General features: G+C 39.1%; 2 protein-coding genes across 15 annotated transcripts in view; one reads left to right on the top strand and one right to left on the bottom strand.

The window, feature by feature from the left end:
• Positions 1 to 7,420: 7,420 nt before the first annotated feature.
• ZCRB1 (zinc finger CCHC-type and RNA binding motif containing 1) lies at positions 7,421 to 20,690 on the bottom strand. Of its 2 annotated transcripts, XM_004052981.4 has the most exons (8): positions 20,467 to 20,690; positions 18,563 to 18,648; positions 17,079 to 17,107; positions 12,438 to 12,549; positions 11,991 to 12,098; positions 8,529 to 8,641; positions 8,345 to 8,420; positions 7,421 to 7,853 (listed from the first exon to the last, which is right to left on the bottom strand). In XM_004052981.4, exons 2-8 carry the CDS (start codon positions 18,644 to 18,646, stop codon positions 7,722 to 7,724), a joined length of 654 nt encoding a protein of 217 aa, XP_004053029.1. In that variant the 5' UTR covers positions 18,647 to 18,648; positions 20,467 to 20,690; the 3' UTR covers positions 7,421 to 7,721. The 2 variants fall into 2 exon arrangements, with proteins under 2 accessions (XP_004053029.1, XP_018894312.1); XM_019038767.3 differs by lacking the exon at positions 18,563 to 18,648 and having other exon boundaries at positions 20,467 to 20,575.
• PPHLN1 (periphilin 1) overlaps positions 20,651 to 23,479 on the top strand; it is a 124,123-nt gene continuing 121,294 nt past the window's right edge. For 10 of the 13 annotated variants that reach the window (XM_063694056.1, XM_063694055.1, XM_063694053.1 and 7 more), the window contains exon 1: positions 20,707 to 20,772. The gene's annotated coding sequence lies outside the window, so the exon portion shown is untranslated. Of the gene's footprint in view, positions 20,773 to 23,479 lie in introns of all 13 variants that reach the window. The other 3 variants (XM_031001137.3, XM_055358057.2, XM_004052978.5) reach the window with 2 other exon arrangements.

Raw genomic sequence — 23,479 nt, 5'->3', positions numbered from 1 at the left:
GACAGATAAGTCTGAGACCTCATTAAACTTCTAAGTGGAAATTATTTTTAATTTTTTTAAAGAAAGCACTAGGGCATGATAGATTTAGTCTTTTAACTTTAAAATTTGTTGGTTATTCCAAAAATATTTCCACCTACAGAAAAATCATTAAGATATAATAAAACAAATTGTTATTCTTATGCATGTAAAATGAAATTTAAAACCACCATCTCCTAGTTGATAAGGCAGTACTATATATATATATATTTTTTTTTTTTTTTGAGATGGAGTCTCGCTCTGTCACCCAGGTTGGAGTGCAGTGGCACGATCTCTGCTCACTGCAACCTCCACCTCCTGGATTCAAGGGATTTTCCTGCCTCAGCCTCCTGAGTGCTGGGACTTCAGGCGCGTGCCACCATGCCTGGCTAATTTTTGTATTTTTAGTAGAGACAGGGTTTTGCCATGTTGGGCAGGCTGATCTCAAACTCCTGACCTGAGGTGATCCATCCCCATTGGCCACTCAGAGTGCTGGGATTACAGGCGTGAGCCACTGCACCTGGCCAGTCATATAATTTGAGTACTTTTTTAGAGAAGCATCATAGCATAGAGATAGTATATCGACTCTAGAGCAAGTTTGCTTGGCTTTATTTCTTTTATTTTTAAAAATTTTCTTTGTATAAATTTATGGGGTACAAGTGTTACATGTATATATTGAGTAGTGGTGAAGTCAGGGCTTTTCTTTTTCTTTTCTTTTTTTGAGACGGAGTTTCACTCTTTTTGCCCAGGCTGGAGTGCAATGGCCCGATCTCGGCTCTACAACCTCCGCCTCCTGGGTTCAAGTGATTCTCCTGCCTCAGCCTCCCGAGTAGCTGGGATTACAGGCATGCGCCACCACACCCAGTGAGTTTCTATTTTTAATAGAGATGGGGTTTCTCCATGTTGGTCAGGCTAGTCACGAACTCCCGACCTCAGGTGATCTGCCCGCCTCGGCCTCCCAAAGTGCTGGGATTGCAGGCATGAGCCTCCGCGCCTGGCCTTTTTCTTTTATTTTTAAATTTTATTTATTTATTTATTTTTGGTAAGTCATGCATAGGGCTTTTTTGTGTATCCATCTCCAAAATAACATACATTGTACCTTGCATTTAAAACGTTATCGTGCTACTTACTGGCTGTGTGACTTTGGGTGAATTACTTTGCCTCTCTGTGCCTTAGTTCTGTCATCTGTATAATGATGAAAACAATACCTAAAAGGGATTCAATTATTTCATATTTATAATGTGTTTAGAACAGTGCCTGAAACATAGTGCTAAATGTGTGATATAATTTGTCTTTCAGATAATTTGTTAAAAGCCATTTTTAGTATTTAACTTATCTTAAATATACTTATGAGGCTCTAACCAAACTATACCATCTCTATGAAAAAACAAGATTATGTGTTTCACATGAAGCCATGCATCTTGCAAAGATGTGCTGATGAAAAGTGCAACATGCACTTCAGGAATCTGCTTTCTATAAAAGCTTTTATGTTTCTGGTCTGCTTATTTCTAGGTGACATATCTTAACTAAAATTGTTAACTGGTTGTCTTTATCTATAGCAGTATATAAGGATTCTTAAAATTTGGATCTTATAGACGGAGTGTTTTAAAACAATTGATAGTGGCTTACTCCCATTCTCTGGACTGAGGGCTCAGTCTGATTGCCACTGTTCACATTGTTAGTTTAAGTAATAGTGCTGATCAAACTGCTTTCCAAGGAGGTTTTCACTTTCTTTCCATATGTATTTCTTTTCTTTCTTTTCCTTTTTTTCTTTTTCTTTTCTTTTCTTTCTTTTTCTTTCTTTCTTTTTTTTTTTTTTTTTGAGACAGAGTCTCTGTTGCCCAGGCTGGAGTGCAGTGGCATGATCTCAGCTCACTGCAGCCTCCGCCTCCTGGGTTCAAATAATTCTCCTGCCTCAGCCTTCCAAGTAGCTGGGATTACAGGCATGCGCCACCACACCCGGCTAATTTTGTATTTTTAGTAGAGACAGGGTTTCACTATGTTGGTCAGGCTGGTCTCGAACTCCTGACCTCTGGTGATCCACCTGCCTCAGTCTCCCAAAGTGTTGAGATTACAGGCGTGAGCCACTGCGCCCAGGCTGAATCTTTATTTTCTTTGTGTGCTCTGCTCAGCCGTCTCAGTATTCTGCCCTGGGAAATGTTGAAAGGAGGGTTTTAAGCTTAAGATTCTTTTTACAGGATAATTTCCACATTGATTCCAAACTGAAAATAGATCCCGCGTTGCATAGGAACACTTTCACTCTATGTAGTCGGGGTGGGACTGACTCTCTTCCTTATTTCCAGGAATGGGGACTGTGACAGAGACCTAGCCAATCAGGGCTTTCTTGGAACTTTTGCTGGGACCACTGGGAAAGGGGTTTCTTTGTTGGGATTCCTACCTTTAGAGATACTGGTGGTCATCTCTACCAGCATATGAAGAAAGCTTGTTGAGAAATAAAGGAAGTACAGAGGAAAGCGGTGGTAAGACAAAGAAAAATAGATTTCTAATTATATTTTTATCTCTTTTATCCATTTCTGAAGCTGAATGACTTAGTTATATGATCCAATAGTTTCCTCCCCACTTTAAAAATTACATTTCCAGCCCTCCATCAATGATTGAACCTAAGTTACTGATCTATGGCATATTCAGTGTAAAGCTTTCAAGTACTTTTCTAGGTATGGTAATCAAAGTTTTAATATTTAAGCATTTAAAACATAGTTTTTAATTTTTTAAATTAAAAACAGTTATTTTTTATTTTTATAAAGTCAGGGTCTCACTTTGCTGCCTAGGCTGGTCTTGAACTCCTGGCTTCAAGAGATCCTCTTGCCTTGGCCTCCCAAAGTGCTGGGATTACAGGCATGAGCCACTACACCTGGCCAAAAATATTATTTAAATTCACTTTTATTTGTTTTTTAGAGACAGGGTTTTACTCTGTTGCCCAGCTGGACTTAAATTCCTGGGCTCAAGGGAACCTCCCACCTTAGCCTCTCCAGGAGCTGGGACCACAGGTGCATGCCACCACACCTGGCATATATAAACACACATCTTTAGCATATAAAACAAAGGAATAAATTAACATGCAAAATTTATAAATGTCATATGTGGGCATAATTGAATTTCATGATAATCTGAAAACTGTAATTGACAATTTCAGAATAACGCATCAAGTCAAAAAAGCAATGAGTAAATAAATGACTGCAGAACGAAAAAAAAAAACCCAAAAAACCATTAGTCATATCCAGCAAGAAGGGCATTCTCTGCTAGACAAGTACTTATTAGAAACTACCAAGTTGGCCGGGCGCAGTGGCTCACGCTTGTAATCCCAGCACTTTGGGAGGCCGAGTCAGGTGGATCAGTTGAGGTCAGGAGTTCGAAACCAGCCTGACCAACATGGTGAAACCCCATCTCTACTAAAAAAATAGAAAATTAGCCAGGCATGATGGCACACACCTGTAATCCCAGCTACGTGGGAGGCTGAGGCAGGAGAATCGCTTGAACCCAGGAGGTGGAGGTTGCAATGAGCTGAGATCATGCCATTGCACTGCAGCCTGAGCAACAAGAGTGAAACTCTGTCAAAAAAAAAAAAAAAAAAAAAGGCCTGGCGCTGTGGCTCATGCCTGTCATCCCAGCACTTTGGGAGGCCAAGGCGGGCAGATCATGAGGTAAGCAGATCGAGACCATCCTGGCCAACGTGGTGAAACCCCGTCTCTACTAAAAATACAAAAATTAGCCAGGTGTGGTGGTGCGTGCCTGTAGTCACAGCTACTTAGGAGGCTGAGGCAGGAGAATCGCTTGAACCTGGGAGGCAGAGGTTGCAGTGAGCCAAGATTGTGCCACTGCACTCCAGCCTGGTGACAGAGTGAGACTCCATCTCAAAAAAAAAAAGAAACTACCAAATTCATCACAGGTTTGGTCTCTTTTTCTGAAACCGTAGGGGATAGATAGATTTTCAAAGCCAGAATTGTTCTTAAAGCTCTCTTTTGTGGTATGCTTGTTTGGGTTTCCGTTGTATTAGAGGCTTTCCTCAAATGTTTGTTGATGCTTATGTGTCTGTTCATATTTGAATGTGAAGCACTGAAAAGCTGAGCAGAGCATATTTCACTAGCACTGCCTTGGGCATATCAACTTGGAGGTCTTTATTACTGAACATTTTCTTTAGGGCTAATATCTCAAGCTGTATGTATTTTCTCCTGGGGAAGGACCCCTCCAATCCCTTGCCTGAGGTGGGAAACCTATCTTAATCTTATTCTGGACATAGATTGCAGGGAAGGGGCTTGCAGGTGTGATGGTTCAGCATGACTTGGTGGGCTGTGGGGAGGGCTTGTTGGCCTAATTACACTTCACAAAAAATTTTTAGTTATGTTTGCACATTTTTTTCTATGCAGTCCTGTCACTTGAGGCATATGTTTTTTTGTGTGTGATAAAATATACATCACATAAAATTTACCTTTTTTTTTTTGAGACAGAGTCTCGCTTTGTCGCCCAGGCTGGAGTGTGGTGGCATGATCTTGGCTCACTGCAACCTCCATCTCCCGGGTTCAAGCAATTCTTCTGCCTCAGCCTCCCGAGTATTTGGGACTACAGGCGCACACTGCCACACTCAGCTATTTTTTTCTATTTTAGTAGAGACGGGGTTTCACCTTGTTGGCCAGGCTGGTCTCGAACTCCTGAGCTCAGGCTGTCTGCCCGCCTCAGGCTCCCAAACTGCTAGGATTACAGGCATAAGCCACTGTGCCCGGCCCATTTTACCCATTTTTATGTGTACAACTTAGTGCCATTAGGTACATTCACAGTATTGAGCAACCGTCACCACTAGCCATTTCCAGAACTTTTCATCAACTGAAACAGAAACTATGCATTAAATAACTAGCCCCCCTTTCTACCTCCCTTCAGACCCTGGTAACCTCTATTTTCTGTCTCTATGAATTTCACGTTGCCTATTCCAGGTGCCTCATGTAAGTGGTATCATACAATATTTGTCCTTCTGTGTTGCTTTAACCTTCTTAGTTTTCATATAACTCAGCTTAAGTAAATCGCCTACGATCAGCAGCTTTAAGTGGCAATATGGCCATAGAAACCTAAGTGTATCTGTCAAAAAAAGAGCATACTCTTAACCATTCTGCATTGCTACTTTAGCAGTGAGCATTTCTCCCTTCCATATGCAGATATGTATCCATATATAGCAAGTGTTTTACACTTGACATTATATCTGGAATGTTTTCTCATACAATTAAAAATTCTTTGAAACATTTTAATGCTTCCTAATAATCTATTATTGTGAATGCATCATGTTTTAATTTGCTGTTGACAATTCTTTTTCTTTTTTTCTTTTTTTGAGACAGAGTCTCACTCTGTCACCCAGGGCTGGAGTGCAGTGGTGCGATCTGGGCTCACTGCAGCCTCTGCCTCCCTGGTTCCAGCGATTCTTGTGCCTCAGTCTCCTGAGCAGCTGGAATTACAGGCATGTGTCACCATCGCTTGCTAATTTTTGCATTTTTAGTACAGATGGGGTTTCACCATGTTGGCCAGGCTGGTCTCGAACTCCTGGCCTCAAGTGATTCACCTGCCCTAGCCTCCCAAAGTGCTGGGATTACAGGTGTGAGCCATCGTGCCCGGCCGACAATTATTTGTTTTGAATTTTAAATAATATGTTTGTACATAAATACCTGCATTTCTGATTAGAACCCTAGGATAAAATAGAATGTAATTTCTAGTTAAAAAAATAGAACATACTTAACATTTGATATTTATTGTTAAATTACCCTTCAGAATTGATCCAGGGCATGTATACGATACCACAAGTGCTTTTAATGCCATCCTCACCAATACTGAAGTGTTTTTTTCCTAATTAGGTTAAAATTGATGTATCACTGGTTGTAATAGATTTCCTTAATAAGTAATGATAAACTTTTTTACTTTTTTTTTTTAAAGACAGGATCATGCTGTTTCCCAGGCTGTCCCGCCTCAGCCTCCCAAGTAGCTAGGACAACAGGTGTGAGTGGCTAATGTTATTTTTTGTAAAGACAGTCTCCTTATGTTCCCCAGGCTGGGCTCAAACTCCTGGCCTCGAACACTCCTCCTGTCTTGGCCTCCCAATGTGTTGGGATTACAGGTATGAGCCACTACACCTGGCCTATTTTATCTTCTAAATATTCTATTTGTCACTAATTTATTTCCTATTAGAGTCTGTTTTCAGGTATTCATAGAAACTTTTATATATTTGTGGCAAATCTTTTCCCAATTATTTGCTTTAAAATGGTAGGCCGGGCACAGTGGCTCATGCCTGTAATCCCAGAACTTTGGGAGGCCGAGGCAGGTGGATCACGAAGTCAGGAGTTTGAGACTAGCCTGACCAACATGGTGAAACCCCCAACTCTACTAAAAAAATACAAAAATTAGCTGGGTGTGGTGGCACGTGCCTGTAATCCCAGCTACTTAGGAGGCTGAGGCAGGAAAATGGTCTGAACCGGGGAGGTGGAGGTTGCAGTGAGCTGAGATCGCACCACTGTACTCCAGCCTGGAAGACAGAGTGAGACTTCGTTTCAAAAATAAATAAATGAATTAAAAAAAAAAAAACCCAAAACTGTTGTGGTATTTGACTAATGGCCAAACAGATGGTTGAGTACTGCATTCAATCATTGTCTTGTTGCAATCTGGAAGATTCTTTGCTGGTGGGTGGTTAACACTTTGTAGTTTTCAAAGTGGAAACACAAGTAAAGATTTTATAATGAAATTTCAAATATCTTTTTAATATATTTTTTCTTGGGATGACAATAATAATATTACTATGATAGTATTAACTTATTTCTATTGCTTTTACTAGTTAAAAAAGTAATGGGCATTCTTACAAAGTTAAACAATATAGAAATATACAAAGTAGAAAATTAAAGGCTCTCTAATCCCATTCCCATATACCCACCTGCAGACAGAATGGGAGGATTTAGTCATAAATACAAAGACAATACATGGAAAAAAAATAGACAATTATTAACTCTAGGAAAAAATGTAATCATAGCATACTCCTTGGCTCAGAAATGAAAAGTATTTACTTGGTTATTAAAAAAGATATATATGGATCCCCCCAAATTTTTAACACAGCCACATTGGGAAGATTGAGGAAGGTAGAAGTATAAGAGATTGAATAATTCTCCTTTATTCTTTTATTAAGTGACTGAAATATATGTACTTTATTTAGCTACATGTGTGCACATGTGAGTAGTTTCTTCTAGGGAATGGAATTTGGTGCTATGGGTAGGGCAGACAAATAACACCTGTGTTTGATTTTAAGCCTTTAAGAGCTATGTTACTTTATATTTTACAGGTATTTATAATTTATTTTATAGGTATTTACAATTTATCCAGATTGGGATAAAGCTACAAGAAATATGATGACAAAACACCCATATTTAAAGACAAAATTCTCTTGAAAAGTTTATTAACATAAGTAACAATAAATCATTCAACTTTTCGGTCTTCAGGAAGTTTGTTTTAAGGATTAATTTCAGAAGTCCTCATGTAAACAAATCAGGCATGAATAAAGCCCTTATAATGAACTTTTCAAATAAATTTTTAAAATATCTTTTTTCTTGGGATGACAATAATAGTATTAACATGATAGTATTAATTTTTCTTATTTTTATTAAAATTAGCTCTTCAAGATTGTTACTAACAAATCTTGATTTTTATTACTGTGCTGGGGCAAGATTTTAATCACTAAGTTCTTCCTCATCACTGAAATATGTGCTTTTCTTTATCCTTGGGCGTCTTGAATCATCTGATGTTGAGGGGAGTCCTGAACTGGGTTTCCATTTTTTTTGTTCTTCTTCAATTTTGGCTTGCTGTGATTCAAAAAACAAAACAAAACCAATAACCTGTTTAATATTATTTATGGTTCATTAATTCAAAACATGGCAAAAACATACCACAAATGCCATTACTTCCCACCCTCCCAGTCCATGCAGACAATAAGATCTGCTCCCTTCCCCTGAGTTCTGTCTCATCTCAAAATCTTACACAAAATTATCCTAGGCAATTTCTTAAAAAAATCTTTTCTGTTGGGCTATATTCACTTTGAGCAAATAGTTCTGCTCATTTCTTTAATGAAAAAAGATTAAGATAGTAAGTGTTGTGGGGCCCTTAAAATCTAGGCAGAACCAATGGGAACTTTTCATTCACACTGGCTAAGTACCTCAGAGAAACAGCTTGTCTCCTAAGGCTTAGGAGGTTAGGGGGAAAAGGAGAGGTTGCCATGAGGTGATCGATGAAGTAGGCAAGGACTATAAACCAAGTCAACTATTGTATGATGCCTTTTAAAAGAACAATTTAATACCTGGAATGCTATGGCCTGACTGAGGCTGTCAAGAGCAGGATCCTCCCCTTCATCTTCACTTTCTTCTACTTCCTCACTTAAATAAAGAAAAACAAATTGGAATGTAACCAACCAATAGTCAAAAGCAACCAACCAAAAGACAAAAGCAACATGATGATGTATTTAGTAAGAATAATATACATACATTTCTTCTTCTGGTTCAGGAGCTTTCTTTTTTTTCTTTTTTTCTTTCTTCTTTGGAGGCTCACGTTCTCCAAGCATATTTTTCGGACAGGCATAACTTAAGTGTCCACTTTCCTTTTGTTTCCCATTAAAAAGGAAAGGAAAAATACCATATTTGATGTTATTTATAAAAACTTGCCTGGTACCTTATTACTAAAAAGTTTTCAAATTTAAAAAGGAATATTCCCATACTGGGACTATACAGAAGACATTAATGATAAAACCCAGTACTTTAATATTATAGAAGGTGATATTATAACTCTCAGTTATTTTAACATTTAGGACTATTTAGTAGTTTTACTAAGAGTAGAAGTAGTAGTCTTCTTTCAAACATTTAAATCTCAAAATTCAAGATATAAAACAGTTTGGTCGGGCGCGGTGGCTCACGCCTGTAATCCTAGCACTTTGGGAAGCCGAGGTGGGTGGATCACCTGAGGTCTGGAGTTTGAGACCAGACTAGCCAAAATGGTGAAATTCCGTCTCTACTAAAAAAAAAAAAAAAAAAAAAATTAGTTGGGCATAAGTGGCACACACCTATAGTCCCAGCTACTCAGGAGGCTGAGGTAGGAGAATTGCTTAAACCCAGGAGGTGGAGGTTGCAGTGAGCTGAGATCATGCCGTTGTACTCCAGCCTGGGTGACAAGAGCAAAACTCCGTCTCAAAAAAAAAAAAATAAAATAAAAATTTAAATGGATCATTTACGCTAAATGTAAACATCTTAAGTTATTGATAAAACGAGGATAAAACTATTCCTGTTAATTTCCAAGATGTTGCTTAATACTCTGTTGGGCTGGGCAGGCTGAGGCAGGTGGGTCACCTTAGGAAGTGAGTTCAAGACCAGCCTGGCCAACATGGCGAAACCCTGTCTCTACTAAATATACAAAAATTAGCTGGGCTTGGTGGCACATGCCTGTAATCCCAGCTACTCAGGAGACTGAGGCACAAGAATTGATCGAACGCGGGAGGCAGAGACTGCAGTGAGCTGAGATTGTGCCACCGCACTCCAGCCTAGGCAACAGAGCAAGACCCTGTCTCAAAAAACAAACAAAAAACCAAAAAACAAATGGAAAATTTCTTCCTCACTTTTCCTATGAATTACTTCTGTTTTTTCCCTTTTATATCCTGACTACACTTGCACTATCCAATTACAGTAGTCACTAGCCAGCCAATGTGGCTACTGAGAACTTGTCTGAATTGATACGTACTGTAAAGGTAAAATACACATTGGATTTCTGAAGACTTAGTAACATACGTGGCTTGCATTATATTCTCATTTGACAATGCTGGACTAGGCTATTATTCTTACTTAGCTAGAATATTGATTTGTAAAACATAAGAGCTCAACTATAATCTGGACATCAGCTCACTACAATTCCATTTAAGAGGTTATGTCAGGGTAGGGTGTGGGGACTGAGCCAAGGTTAGAACAATAGAAGGGAACAATAATCATGCTTTTCCAGTATATTTGACAGAGCAGACAGACTGTGCACTTTGTATACCTAGGACATAGCCCAACTTAAAGAGGTTACTTACTGTTAATGAGCTGCTGAGAAAATAGAGACGCATATCTGAAACTGTTTTGGAATAATATTACAGCAAAAAAAATTTAACATATCCCATACTAAAAAAGGATTTAATGAAATAACTTGAGAAAAACCAGGCTAGGTCAATATAAAAAAGTTTTTTTTGGAGGGAGGGAAATTAAATATAAAAATGTAAAAAATATAACAACTCTATGGATCCATAAACCAAAAGGAACCGATTAACAGATTCATCTAGGATTTCTCAGATAATTTAATATTTACTGTGAATATGAAGATATATACTAATCTGAATATAACTACCTTCCCTCCCTCCCTTTCTTTCTTTTACAAAACTCAGAACTTTGGAAAAGTTTCTAAAGTGTTTACTTAAGAGGTTTTAGAATCATAGGAACTGACAGAATCAGTATGTATCCAAGCAACTGCTTGCTCACTCTTTCTATTCATCCATCCATCAGTCTGTTTATTTAGTTATCTTTTTTGTCGCGGGTATGGGGAGTGACAGTGGGGTAGAGGACCTCAAGTCATTTCCTTGCATCTTCCATGTGATTTTGTAGCCAGGATGGTATCTTTCAGTGATTCTCTCCCCAGTTCCCCATTACTACCTCTGGACTCTGTTTTTTAAGTATTTTATTTTATGTTTATTTTTATTTTTGAGACAGAGTCTCCCTCTGTCACCCAGGCTGGAGTGCAGTGGAGTAATCTCGGCTCACTGCAACCTCCACCTCCTGGGTTCAAGCTAGTCTCCTGCCTCAGCCTCCCAAGAAGCTGGGATTACAGGCACCTGCCACCATGCCTGGCTAATTTTTTTTTTTGTATTTTTAGTAGAAACTCAGTTTCACTATGTTGGTCAGTCTGCTTTTGAACTCCAGACCTCAAGTGATCCGTCCACCTCAGTATCCCAAAGTGCTAGGATTACAGGCATGAGCCACTGTGCCCGGCCTGTTTCTTAAGTATTTTTATGGTCATTTTACAAACTTACACCTGTGAGAACCAGACTAAAATTCTCTTGGTACCAATACAGACCTTATACAAAATTATTCTATGGCTGTCTCTCTCTCTTCATCACCAAAACTTTAAATGGATAATGACAGATCATGAAGAGAACCAAAGAAGAAAATGTGGGGATAGTTCAGTTACAAAACACTAGCAATACTAATAGGAAAAAATAAAAAACTTCAAAACACAATATCCCATAGAGGATAAAGTCACATGATAATGTTGCTATTGAACTGTGACTTAAAAACTGTTAAAGAAACAGGCAATATCCTATTAACAAAAATTTATGAGTTACGAAAATCTTGCAAGACAGTGACATAAGTAATCAGTCTAACACTTTTAAAACAAGTGATTTTCAAAGATTTAGGAACTAGAGAAAATACCACTTTGTATTACCCAACTCAGGTTATCTTTACACATTGCATTTCAATTGAATTTACTTTGATGAGTTTAGAGACCCTAACAACTAGGCCAGGCACCATGGCTAACACCTGTAACTCTAGCACTTTGGGAGGCTGAGGTGGGAGGACTGCTTGAGCCCAGGAGTTTGAGATTGGCCTGGGCAACATAGGAAGACCCTGCCTCTACAAAAAAATTTAAAAATTAAGCAGGGTGTGATGGTGCATGCCTGTGGTCCCAGCTACTTGGACACTGTGGTGGGAGGATCAGCTGGGCCCGGGAGGTGGAGGCTGCAGTGAGTTGTGACTGCATCACTGCACTGGGTGACAGAGGAAAACCCTATCTCAAAAAAATAAATATTAAAAAATAAAGCATTTTCATAATCTGGTTTAGCCAGTCAGAAGTTTTGGTGAGCAAAAATAAAAGACTGATGTGAAAAGTATCTTAAACTATGGAAAGTTCCATTAAGCTTTAGGTTTACTTACCCCACATTCATAACACTTAGATTTATCAAAGTAGTTTCGCCTTCGGATGAACTCAGCTGCTCTTCCATTGTCAATAGCAATGCTTGCTTTTATCACTCTACCAAATAACTAAACAAGAGAAAAATGTAAATGTAGAATGTATTTCACTGAAACCTAAAATTAATTATTTAATCAATTTTCTCAAATCTTCAATTCCAGTTTATTTTGGATTTTTTAGCAATTGTCACTTAGGTGTGATAAATTCTATTCTGTAGTATTCTTATTCCTGAGATTCCACCAATGTTTTGAGAACCCAGTAGTTTGACCTCTTTTCTTTCTATAAGTTAGATATCTTAAGAATCTACTGATATCTGCTAGACCTGATGATCCACTATATCCCCACATTTTTGGCCTGGATGAGCATAAAGGCTTTGGGGCTAAAAACCTTGATGGAGATGAATAGCTTACCTGTTTGTTGTTTATTGCCCTGGTACAGTTTTGTGCAGAGTCTTTATCCAAAAATAAAATAAATGCAACCCCTTTACTCTTCCTGGTATCTTTATCTTTCATTATGGTAACCCTTAAAGCATAAACAAAGAGTTAAAAATGAGGCAGCAATAAATAAAACAGATATTAATACTTGAAAAATTCATTTTAAAAAGGGCTAAAAATTTATAAGATAAATTAATACATTTGAAAAATCAGCTATCTCTTCAAAGTCAAGGGATATCAAGAATGGAAATGGGAAAGGGTGATACTGATTTAACAGAAGTGAGCACAGCTATGATTAGGAGTTAATCAGAGATTGAAGGGTGAAGTAAAGAAATTACAGAGACAATGAAATCTTAAAGCGTAACCACAATCCCTCTTCCATGCTAACTCCCTCACCTTGCAAAACAAAACAAAATAAAGGTATACTTTACACAAAAAGTAAAATGATTTACTTATTTTTCTAAGTGTTAGAATCAAAGTATATTCTTAATATTCTTTTAAAGAATCTTCAGAAAAATAAGGAAAAAAACCCTCCAGAGCTGGTTGTGGTGGTGCGCACCTGTAGTTTCAGCTACTTGGGAGGCAGAGGCAGGAGGATGCTTGAGCATGGGAGTTTGAGAACAGCCTGGGCAACATAATGAGACCCCGATCTTTAGGGAAAAAGAATCTCCAGTTCTGTGGTTTTTAGCCATACCACCCACCAGGGTGTATCTGAGTGACAAGGAGAGTTATGAGAGCAAAGAGCCTGCTCTTTCTCCTGCCCCATCCACATCCCTAGTCATGGAGGCCCTTGCCCACCCTATGTCATTTAACATAGTTTAAAAACAATGTTCAACAGGGCTCTTTGGAGAAATAGCGGATTCCAAGGCTACAGCAGGGCAGGTACAAGAGGAGCTTGGAACATCTTATGCCAGAAAGTAAGAGAGTGCGAGAGTGCAAGAGTACGTGAGCGAGTGAGAGAGAGAGAGAGGGAGGGAGGAATGAATGAATGAATGATGGGGCCAAGAATACAGCAGCCAGCTGGAAGGAGCTCCCACTGGCCAAATCAAGGGCAATTTGAGCATCAAAATAATTCATTACAGTAATAAATTATAAGCCACAGAGAAGGTAGGAATTTATAATTCTTACTGATAAAAGACCAATAAATAAGTGGAGGAGATGGGAGGGAAGGCTCTTGCTTACAACAGAATGCCAAGGGATGACTGGTGAATGTAGAGGGAATGCTGGAGTTGGAAAAATCACCAATTTGACAGAAATATTGAATAAGGTAGTTGCTTTATGTTTTGGAAGTTTTCGTAATGTTTGTGAAAGTTATCAATCTTTTTTTTTTAAAGTAGTATTTCAAAAGAAGTATTGGCTTTCTACATCATCCTCAATTAATGATCTCTCATCTGTTGCCTCTTTTCCAATTCCACTGCTTTTTTCTTGTCCATAGGGGCATTACTGTTTTAACAGTCTATTCTTATTGGTTCCTTTATGGTAATTTTTTCTCTTATAATTTTCTCATATCCTTAAGTAGTCTTCTACTTAAGGAATAAATAAAATCACACCATTCCTTTGTTCAAAAATCTTTGGTTCTGTAAATTGCCTATTCTTTGTCCCACGGTCAGTATCCTTGATGATTTGGCTCCCATCTCCTTCATCTTTCACTGCTCCTTCCCACGCACACACTATGAAGTCTACCCAAAAGAAACCACTCAATGCTCCAGTAGCATGGCCTGTATTTCCCCAAATTTGTGCCTTTGTTCATACAGCTTCTATCTTCTTCCACCTCTGAATCACTGCCCATTAAAATTTTCCTCATTCTTTCGCGGTTCAGGTCAATGTGTCAATTTCTAATAGCTTCAACTGGATATAATTTCTCCTCCGTTATGCTAGTCTCTGCTGAATTGTGTTATTCATAAACAATGCCTCGTCTCATCTATTTTAATGTAAACTCCTTTAAGGCTGTCTCTGTAATCCATATGTGCCCAGCTCAATATGTTGATTGATAGATATACCTTTATATTCAATGGGAAAGACAGACCAAAAAAATGGGAAAAGTAGTTTCTAAAAGAGTACATTGTGTGTGTTCATTCATTCGGTCATTCAGTCACTCTGTTAGCCTCAAGCCCATGTGCTAAGCACTAACAGTAGTTTTTACCCTCAGGAGAAAGCTTACAGTTTAGTGGTGGAGACAGACCAACAAACCAACTATCATACAATACTTTGATAGAGATACCTTCTGTGGTAACAGAAAAAAAAAATTACATCAGAGATTTAAAAGGACAAATCTACTGTGACTCCCATGTTTCTGGCAAGGGACAAGAGGTAGATAATAGCACCATTTCCTAATACAAGGTATATGATGTACTTATTTAAGCACATAATATGAAGCATACACTATTTTGGGAAACCTGAATGTCATCCATAACACCTCCTTCTTGTTCACAAAGTCCTTATACGCAAAGTAAGCATATCACTAAATAGTACCCACTTTGCTTCCTATACACATCACTAAGTATTACCCACTTTATTTCATAATGATCTCTGAAATCTGACCACCTCTCAAATCTGACCAGTCTCTATATCTCCACCTGTACTATTTTAGTACACATTTCTCCCCCGGGCTACAGTTTTAGATTCAGACTGGTCTCACTGCATTTGCTTTTTTCTTTTTTTTGCGATGGGGTCTTGCTCTGTCCGGGCTGCAGTGCAGTGGTGTGATCTTGGTTCATTGCAACCTCCACCTCCATCCGCCTCCTGGGTTCAAGTAATTCTCATGTCTCGCCTCCCAAGTAGCTGGGATTACAGGTGTGTACCACCAGGGCCGGCTACTTTTTGTATTTTTTGTAGAGATGGGGTTTCGCCATGTTGGCCAGGCTGGTCTTGAACTCATGACCTTTCAAGTGATCCTCCCACATCGGCTTCCCAAAGTGCTGGGATTACAGGTGTGTGCCACCGCACCCAGCTGCATTTGCTTTTGTTCCCCTCCAATCTAATTTCTACATTAAGCCATAATAAACTTTAAAAAATTTAAATCATGTCACCCCTCACTTAAAATTCTTAAATGATTCCTGATATTCTTAGAATGAAAACCAAATACCTTGGTAACCTGACCAAGAAGTAAGATGAGGAACCTGCTTCCATCTCTGGAGCCATCTTGTGCTTTCTCCCCCTTACTCACTCATCTCCAGTCACATTGGCCTTCTTTCTATTTCTTGATCTCACTTTATTTTCTCTTGCCACAGGGCCTTTGCACAAGCTATTCCCTCTACCTGAACTATTCCTCCCTTATTTTTGCCTACTTAACTCTTACTCATCCTTTAGGTTTCCACTCAAAAAATACTGACCTAGGTAAGCCTTCCCTGGCTCTCTAGACTAGATAAAGTCTTCTCTGTTTCTAGGTGCTTATAACTCTTGTGTCTTTAACTCCATTGCAGTTTCATGGTTTAGGACTATATATTTATATGGAGATCCATTCAGAGATTCTGACAAAGTGGAAAAAAAAAAAAGGTAAAAGGGAGTGGGCTCTGAAATCTCACTGTTGGATTCAAATATTTTCTCCACCACTAGCTAGCAAGATGACCTTAGGTTTACTGTGTGCTTCAGTTTCATCATGTATAATACTGAGATGATAATAGTACCTACCTTAAAGGGTAGTTGTGAGAATTAAATAATACACATAAAGAGATTAGAACAATGCCTGGCATATATATGTGCTCATTTAAGTATTACATACCATCATCATTACCAGTGTTTGGACTGATGACGATGACTTTTTAAAATCTGAACACCTAAAAATTTACACAGAAGCATTTTTGATAATGCTTTTTTAATAGCAAAGTACTGCAAAAGAAGTTAGTAATTTCAAGATGCAAACGAGCTTCAACTGTTTAATATCCATTTATGGAACACTAGAAGAAATTAGCCAAGATAAATATGCTCAAAATTCTTGGGATTTTAAATTTATATCAGAATCTATATTGGTTATAAGAAAGTTAGGATGACAGTATCCTGTTACTTTTTTGCCCCATAATATAGTTGCTTGATTTAAAACAGTGAAATACGAGAAGTTCAAGTTCTTTTTATTGTTCCTAACCCTCAGCCCTGTTATCATCCATTACCATTTTTGCATGTTTCTAGTCTTTCCAACGATCTCCAAGCTATCTCTGAAGGAAGATAATATGTTTTCTATTTATCAGTCTCATAGCATCCTGCAAGTCAGATGCACTGAAATATTTGTTTTTACACTATTTATTTGAAAAAAAAAAAAAACAAAAAAACCACCTATTTATTTGAAAGTAGGTTACTTATAGTATACTTGATAACACACTTCCTAGTAACCAAAATATTTGTTTACCATTAGCTATGAGGATGTATCTTTATAGCACATGGAAAGACATTTATGGTATGTCAAATTAAAAAAGAAAATTGTATGTAATAGTCTTTAAGAAAAATTGTCTACATGTTTATGTACATGGAAAACCAACTAAATTGTCATAAAAATGTTAATAGTATTTTCTTTATTATATCAAGCATGTTTTATTTTTAAAAATCTACTGTCATTAAAAAAATGTAGAAGCAAATTCAGATAAACTTTTAAATGAAGTTACAAAATTTAATGTGAATACTTACTTTACAACTTTGCCATACTTGGAAAATATCTGAAACAAAAGACCAAATATTTACAATTTATTTTAAAATCATAAAACATCAAATTTTTAGGTTGCAGACATTGACCAAACTCTTTGTTATAGTTTATGAATAATTTCAGCCTTCAGTCTATAAGACAGGCCCTAGAAAAAAGTTTTTTTTGGTTACTAGAATAATATACTTACTGTTGTTGGAGTCACATGTATCTGTCTGTTTCTAAATTTGACAATGGAGTAAATACAGAGAAAAAAACTCACTCTACTCATGTGGTAGATCTAAGGCATACATACTGGACAGCTGCTGTGTTCCTGAGGTATACCCATGGCAACTATCAACTCCATCATAGTGCCAGCTACACCTGTGCTTCAAGTGTCAATGTTATGGAGCAGCACTTTTCCAATTCTACCCTCACCTCTACCTTGTTATTCCTATTAAGCAATCCCTGTTTGAGAAGGCAGATCCTTAGACTGCTTTATTTAAAAAACAAAACAAAACCTCATAAAATAAGCTTTTATAATGAAAAATCCATTTCTATCAGTCTTTTTCCTCTGCCCACCATTAACATGTTGGTGGAACTTTATACTTGGCTCTCTCTTCTGTTACTTTTACTTTATCCTATGCAATCTCATTTATTTCTACGGTTCCAGCTCATTACCCATATACTAAGAGTTCCTATTATATAAAAAGTCTTTTAGAATGTGTTAGTATATGCAACCAATAATAACGAATTTTTTCGTTCTATGATTAAGCTGTATAATGCTGGAATGTAAAATAACTGGATAGCAGTGTTAGCAACACTGGGTTCTGAAGGCCAGTACAGTCTTCTATGTAATACTTACTAATGGCTTCTTGTTTCATGCAGAGTGAAAGCCAGAGTCCTTACCATGATGTAAATAGGTCCTATAAGGCACCTCGAGTGGGCTTACCTAAGATTACCCCTCTTTTTCTGAAATGTTTGTCCTCTAGAATTTGCACAGGTGCCTCTTACTCGTTTCAGGTCTTTATCTTAGCATCTTAGCATCTCCTTAGTATCTAACACATAATTTGACTTAAATGTTCAATAAATATAGCTTCTATTTTTTTTTCTTTTTTTTTTTGAGACAGGGTCTCATTCTGTCACACAGGCTGGAGTGCAGTGGTGTGACCTTGGCTCACTGTCGCCTCAACCTCCTAGGCTCAAGCAATCTTCCAACCTCAGTCTCCCAGGTAGCTTGTAGAGGCATGGTGGCACACACCTGTATTCCCAGCTACTTGGGAGGATGAGGTGGGAGGATCACCTGAGGGGGCGGGGAGGCTGCAGTGAGCCATGATAGTGCCACTGCACTACAGCCTCGTGCCTCAGTGACAGAATTAGACTGTCTCAAAAAAAGAAAAAAAAAAAAAGGAAAAAAGAATTTGCCAGGGAGAACTATTTGTTTAAGGTTATCTGTATCTCAAATAGCAGTCACTCGATAAGATTTACTTACCCGGTACAAGTCATTGTTTGTCAGGGAAAAAGGCAAGTTGGATACATACACTGTGCTCTTACTTGGAGCCAATCCACCGCTCATTTCTAAAAGTGAAAATAAACTTATCAGCAATCAATCTAAACCAGGATTCTTTTTTTTTTGTTTGAGACGGAGTTTCCCTCTTGTTGCCCAGGCTGGGGTGCAATGACGCGATCTCGGCTCACTGCAACCTCTGCTTCCCAGGTTCAAGCAATTATCCTGCCTCAGCCTCCCGAGTAGCTGGGATTATAGGCATCCACTACCATGCCTGGCTAATTTTGTATTTTTAGTAGAGACAGTGTTTCACCATGTTGGTCAGGCTGGTCTTGAACTCCTGACCTCAAATGATCCACCTGCCTCAGCCTCCCAAAGTGCTGGGATTACAGGCATGAATCACCACACCTGGCCTAAACCAAGTATTCTTAATTCCAAATAAAACCAATACATCAGACCAGTCTGGGTATTATTTGGAAAAAAACAAAAAACAAAAACCAATAAAGTATTAACAATCACCGATTTAATTATGCCAGATGTGTACACCTTCCTTACATTTTAGGAAGTTAGGAACAATGACTCCAGCAGGCTGAATTAAGGAATTCCTTTTTCCCAGTCACCACTTAAAAAAAATTCTTTTTTGGTTCTTCTTCTTTCAAGTATTCTTTATACCAACACTTTCAGTGCCAGATTGTATGGGTAGGGAGACGGGTTTTAAATACGTGAAGGAAAAACCCTGAGGCTACTCCTAACTTCCACTCAGACTATGAGCAAAAAAAATGCTCTAATGAATATGTACTGTATATGTACAAAACCTACTTGCTCACCCAGGTCAGAAAGAGCATGGGGACTCAGACAGAACCTTAGCCACTGATTTTTGCTAATACACAGTCATGCTATGCTTAATGAAGGAGGTATGTTCTGAGTGTCACGTGATTTCACAGTGCAGACATCACAGGGTGTACTGAGACAAACCTAGATGGTCTAGCCTATTGCTCCTAGGCTACAACCTGTATAGCATGTTAATGTAGTGAATAATGCAGACAGTTGAAACACAATGGTAAATATTTACACAGCTAAACACAGAAAACGTACACTAAAAATATGGTACAATGTATTACACTCTTAGGAGACCACTGTGGTATATGTGGTTTGTTGTTAATCAAAAAGTTGTTATGCTGTGCATGCCTGTACTATGGCTGGGTACCTTTTTTGCTTGTCTTAATATTTTTTTTCTCTGGAGTGGTGTGTTAAGAGGAAAATTTTCTTTTCCCCTTTTAGTATGATGTTAAGGAGTAAATTTAAGCTTCATGTATCGACAATATAAACTTCTTTCGAAACGCTAATTTTGCTTATTGCCAAATTATGAAATGATACATTATATAAATAGGCTTGGTGCCTCGAAGAGACAGACCTGTATGTATGTGTGTATATGTATATAAAGTTTACAAATGTAATCAGTAATTTTCACATCTTATCTTACAAAGTCAGCAAATTACCGTGAAAATATCAGGCTCAACCAAATTCAAATTTCTGATTTAGAAAGAGCGTGTGGTGTGTATTTGAGATGGGAGGATGAACCATCACAAATGGAAAAATACTGACTCTATGGCATGCCAATTCGTGAAGGAATGAGAAAACTGCCTCATGTTTGGTGTTATGGGGGAATTATTTAGAAAACTTCAGGAACTCAACATAGATACGTCGCTTTTTAAAAGTTTCTCATTTGAAACTATGCGTTACACGTTCTGCTGAGAGCCGCGAAGGCAGGCAGAGGTTAAGGTCCTGGAATAAAAAGGGTGGCGGGAGAGAGGGGCAGAGCGTTTTGGCAGCCGAGTCTGGGGAGGGGGCCCCGCAGGAGAGAAGGCCGCAGCTGAGGAGGCGTTTACCTTCAGGTGGGTTGGGCCTGGGAGACCAGAAGAGTGCGAGCCCTCGGCTCAGCTGGGGCTCAACCCCGACTCTTCGTAGCCGCTCGCAGCGGCCTTGGCATCACGAGTCCTGGGAGGGGTCAGGCGCGGAGAGCAGATGGTAGCAGCCACGGTGCTTCTTCCCGGCTGTTTGAGATCCGGGCCCCGAAGGCGGGCCCAGAGGCGAGCGCTTCGCTAACGTCATTGCGCGCGCCGGAAGTACCTACCTGGGATAACGGCGGCGAGCGGACGGCTGCATTTACGGGGTCTCCCGGAGGGCCGGAGTCGGTGAGCGCTTTTTACCTTTCCCAGAGATGGATGCAGAGCGTGTGCGGGCTGCTAAACGGGGGGGAGTGGGCGGGAGTTTTCTGTGTCGGGTCCTGGATTCTCCTGCCTTTGAATTGTGCGACAATTCTGCCCATGCGGTTGAGGGTGGAGAGACGCAGTGGAGTTTGGAATAAAGGGAAGTATTGAGTCTAAGAAAGGGGTTCGCCTCTCTGTAGCGCCTTAATATGCAAGAAGACGACTGAGCTAGGTAACTTCAGTGACCCGAGAGGAGTCAGGAAGTCGGTAATTTTACTGAAGGTGTTCGCGGTACCCAGCTATTAGGCACTTTGGGAACTACAAAATAAACAGACCTTTTATGTTTTGTTTTGTTTTGTTTTCTGGTGAAGATCTCAGTCTAGTTGGGGAGACGAGGTCAACTTGGGGAGAGTTGGATTCACAGAATGACTCATCTTTAGTATGGGTATGGACAAATGTTGAACTTCTTGGCACCTTTTCTCTTCCTGTAAATCTATAATGGCTACGCACTGCTTTTTCTCTAAGAGGCCATAACATGCCCACCATTCCTACAGAAAAATCAGAACGTAATGCAAGGTAATTTATACTTCTACCTACCAGCACATACAGACCAGGCCTCTAACCACTCCCTGGGAGCCTGCGTTCCAGCAGCCTGGAACCCATAGCCTCTCCTGGAGCCTGCACAATCAATCCAGAGTGAAGCCGATGTCTTCTATAGAGACGGAAGTACAATCCATCCAGGGCGCAGCTGAATTTTGAGAGGCCTGAATGCCTCCGTGGCCGACAGGAGACCGCTGGCACTAATTCTCTTGGCATACTTGTGGCCAGCCAAACTTACCATGCTTTACATCTCTGTTATCCTTGGTTACCGCCCAAGATGTAAGCTTCTGTGGTCTTCTGTGCTATAGTCTCATTTCCATGCTGCTTTGTGCTTTCTTTCGACTTAGGCTATCACTGCTTCTTCGTTTCTTCCCCATTTAACCCCTCAACACCCCATCTGTGCTTTCTGAAACCTCTATTTCCTGCTTAAACTGTTTTACATATTCAACTTCTTTAGTGAAATTCTCCTTCATCTCCTAACCTTAACTATTGATAACACGTAGATTTTCCTGCCAGCCATTTCAGTTGAGCCCTTTCTCTGACCCTGCATTTAAAGTTTGGGCATGGCTGTAGCCATGTTGAACGGATTTCAATTCCTCAGAATACTTTCTTCCCTCAGTATCTTCACAAAGGCTCTTTTCTCTCTCTGGGACATTTGAGCTCCCTGTTTCCTCCTGTCTTTTTCTGGATAACTTCTATTAAAGATCTGAGTTTAGCTGTCACTTTACTTGAGGGGTATACCCTAACTTCCATAGAGTTAGGTATTTTTGCTATGTACTCTTAGCTGCCCTGCACTTCCCTCACGGTATTTATCACATGTATCTTAATTGCTTCTTTGCCATCCCTACTAAGCGAGACTGTCGGTGAGGGACTGTGTTTGTCTCGTTTATCTTTGTAACTCCAGTAGCTAATACAGTTCTTGGCACATAAGACAGTCAGTTATTTCTTGAATGATTGCAGGTGCTGAAGGTATGGTCTCAGAGATCAGGCAGTTAACGTTAATGAATACTTCACCCGTAGAAGGGGTCACCTGCCACTCAGCTACAGCTGATTGTGGCTATGTGAGAATATGATCCCAGTTTTGCCAGAACATCTAATTTTTTCAAAAAAAGTTGGAAATACCATTTTTAAAAAAGCATCCTCTCCCAGTTTTTAAATGATGTCAGTGGAATAGAATTTTATTAAAAAAAAAAGTGGGTCAAACACAAGTCTCATGTGGCCTATCAGTCACTAGTTTGGAATCTGTTTTAAGTCTTGTACGGTTTATATAATGGGCTTTGTGGAGAATAATAGGTTTTGAGTTGGGCCTTGATGGACCGTTGGATGTTGAATGAGAGAATGGAAAAAGATACCCAGTTTGGAAAATAAACAGCTCCGTGGTAGTATGTGTTAGTCTGTTTGTGGCACAGTAAGGAAACAGGCATAATTATATGCTTTTGGAGAGAATAGAAGGTTAGATATAATAGAAGGAGGCATATGGAAGATAGAAGTTTGGATTTATTATGGTTAATAAAAAACCTCTTGGATTCTTGATCCTGGAAACTTCACATTATGAATATGCGTTAACAGTTGATTATTCTTTTTTAGGGTAAAATGGAGGGTAAAACAGTGGAAGGAGGCTGACCGGTTAAGGCCTTAACTTCCATCCATATATGAAATAAAATTCAGATTTATAAATATTGTATGTAGGCAGACATCTGGCATTTTTGTTTACTTGTGTAATTTCAGTTAATTGATCAATTATAATGGACAATCAGGGATCTCCTACTAAGTTTAGTGCAGTACATTCGGGCTTATAAAAGAAGTATCCTTAAAGCGTTGGAAGGTCAAGTGACTTGTGAAACTACTAGAGAATGCAGTACTTTTTATTTTTTTATTTTTTGAGACGGTGTCTTGCTCTGTTGCCCAGGCGGCACGATCATGGCTCACTGCAACCTCCATCTCCCAGGTTCAAGGGATTCTCCTGCCTCAACTTCCTGAGTAGCTGGTATTACAGGCATGTCCCACCATGCCTGGTTAATTTTTTGTATATTTTTTAAGTGGAGACGGGGTATTACTATGTTGGCCAGACTGATCTTGAACTCTCGACCTC

The sequence above is a fragment of the Gorilla gorilla genome, chromosome 10 (assembly GCF_029281585.2).
Source record: "Gorilla gorilla gorilla isolate KB3781 chromosome 10, NHGRI_mGorGor1-v2.1_pri, whole genome shotgun sequence".
NCBI classification, from domain to species: domain Eukaryota; kingdom Metazoa; phylum Chordata; class Mammalia; order Primates; family Hominidae; genus Gorilla; species Gorilla gorilla.
This window is presented reverse-complemented; position numbering and strand designations above follow the sequence as displayed.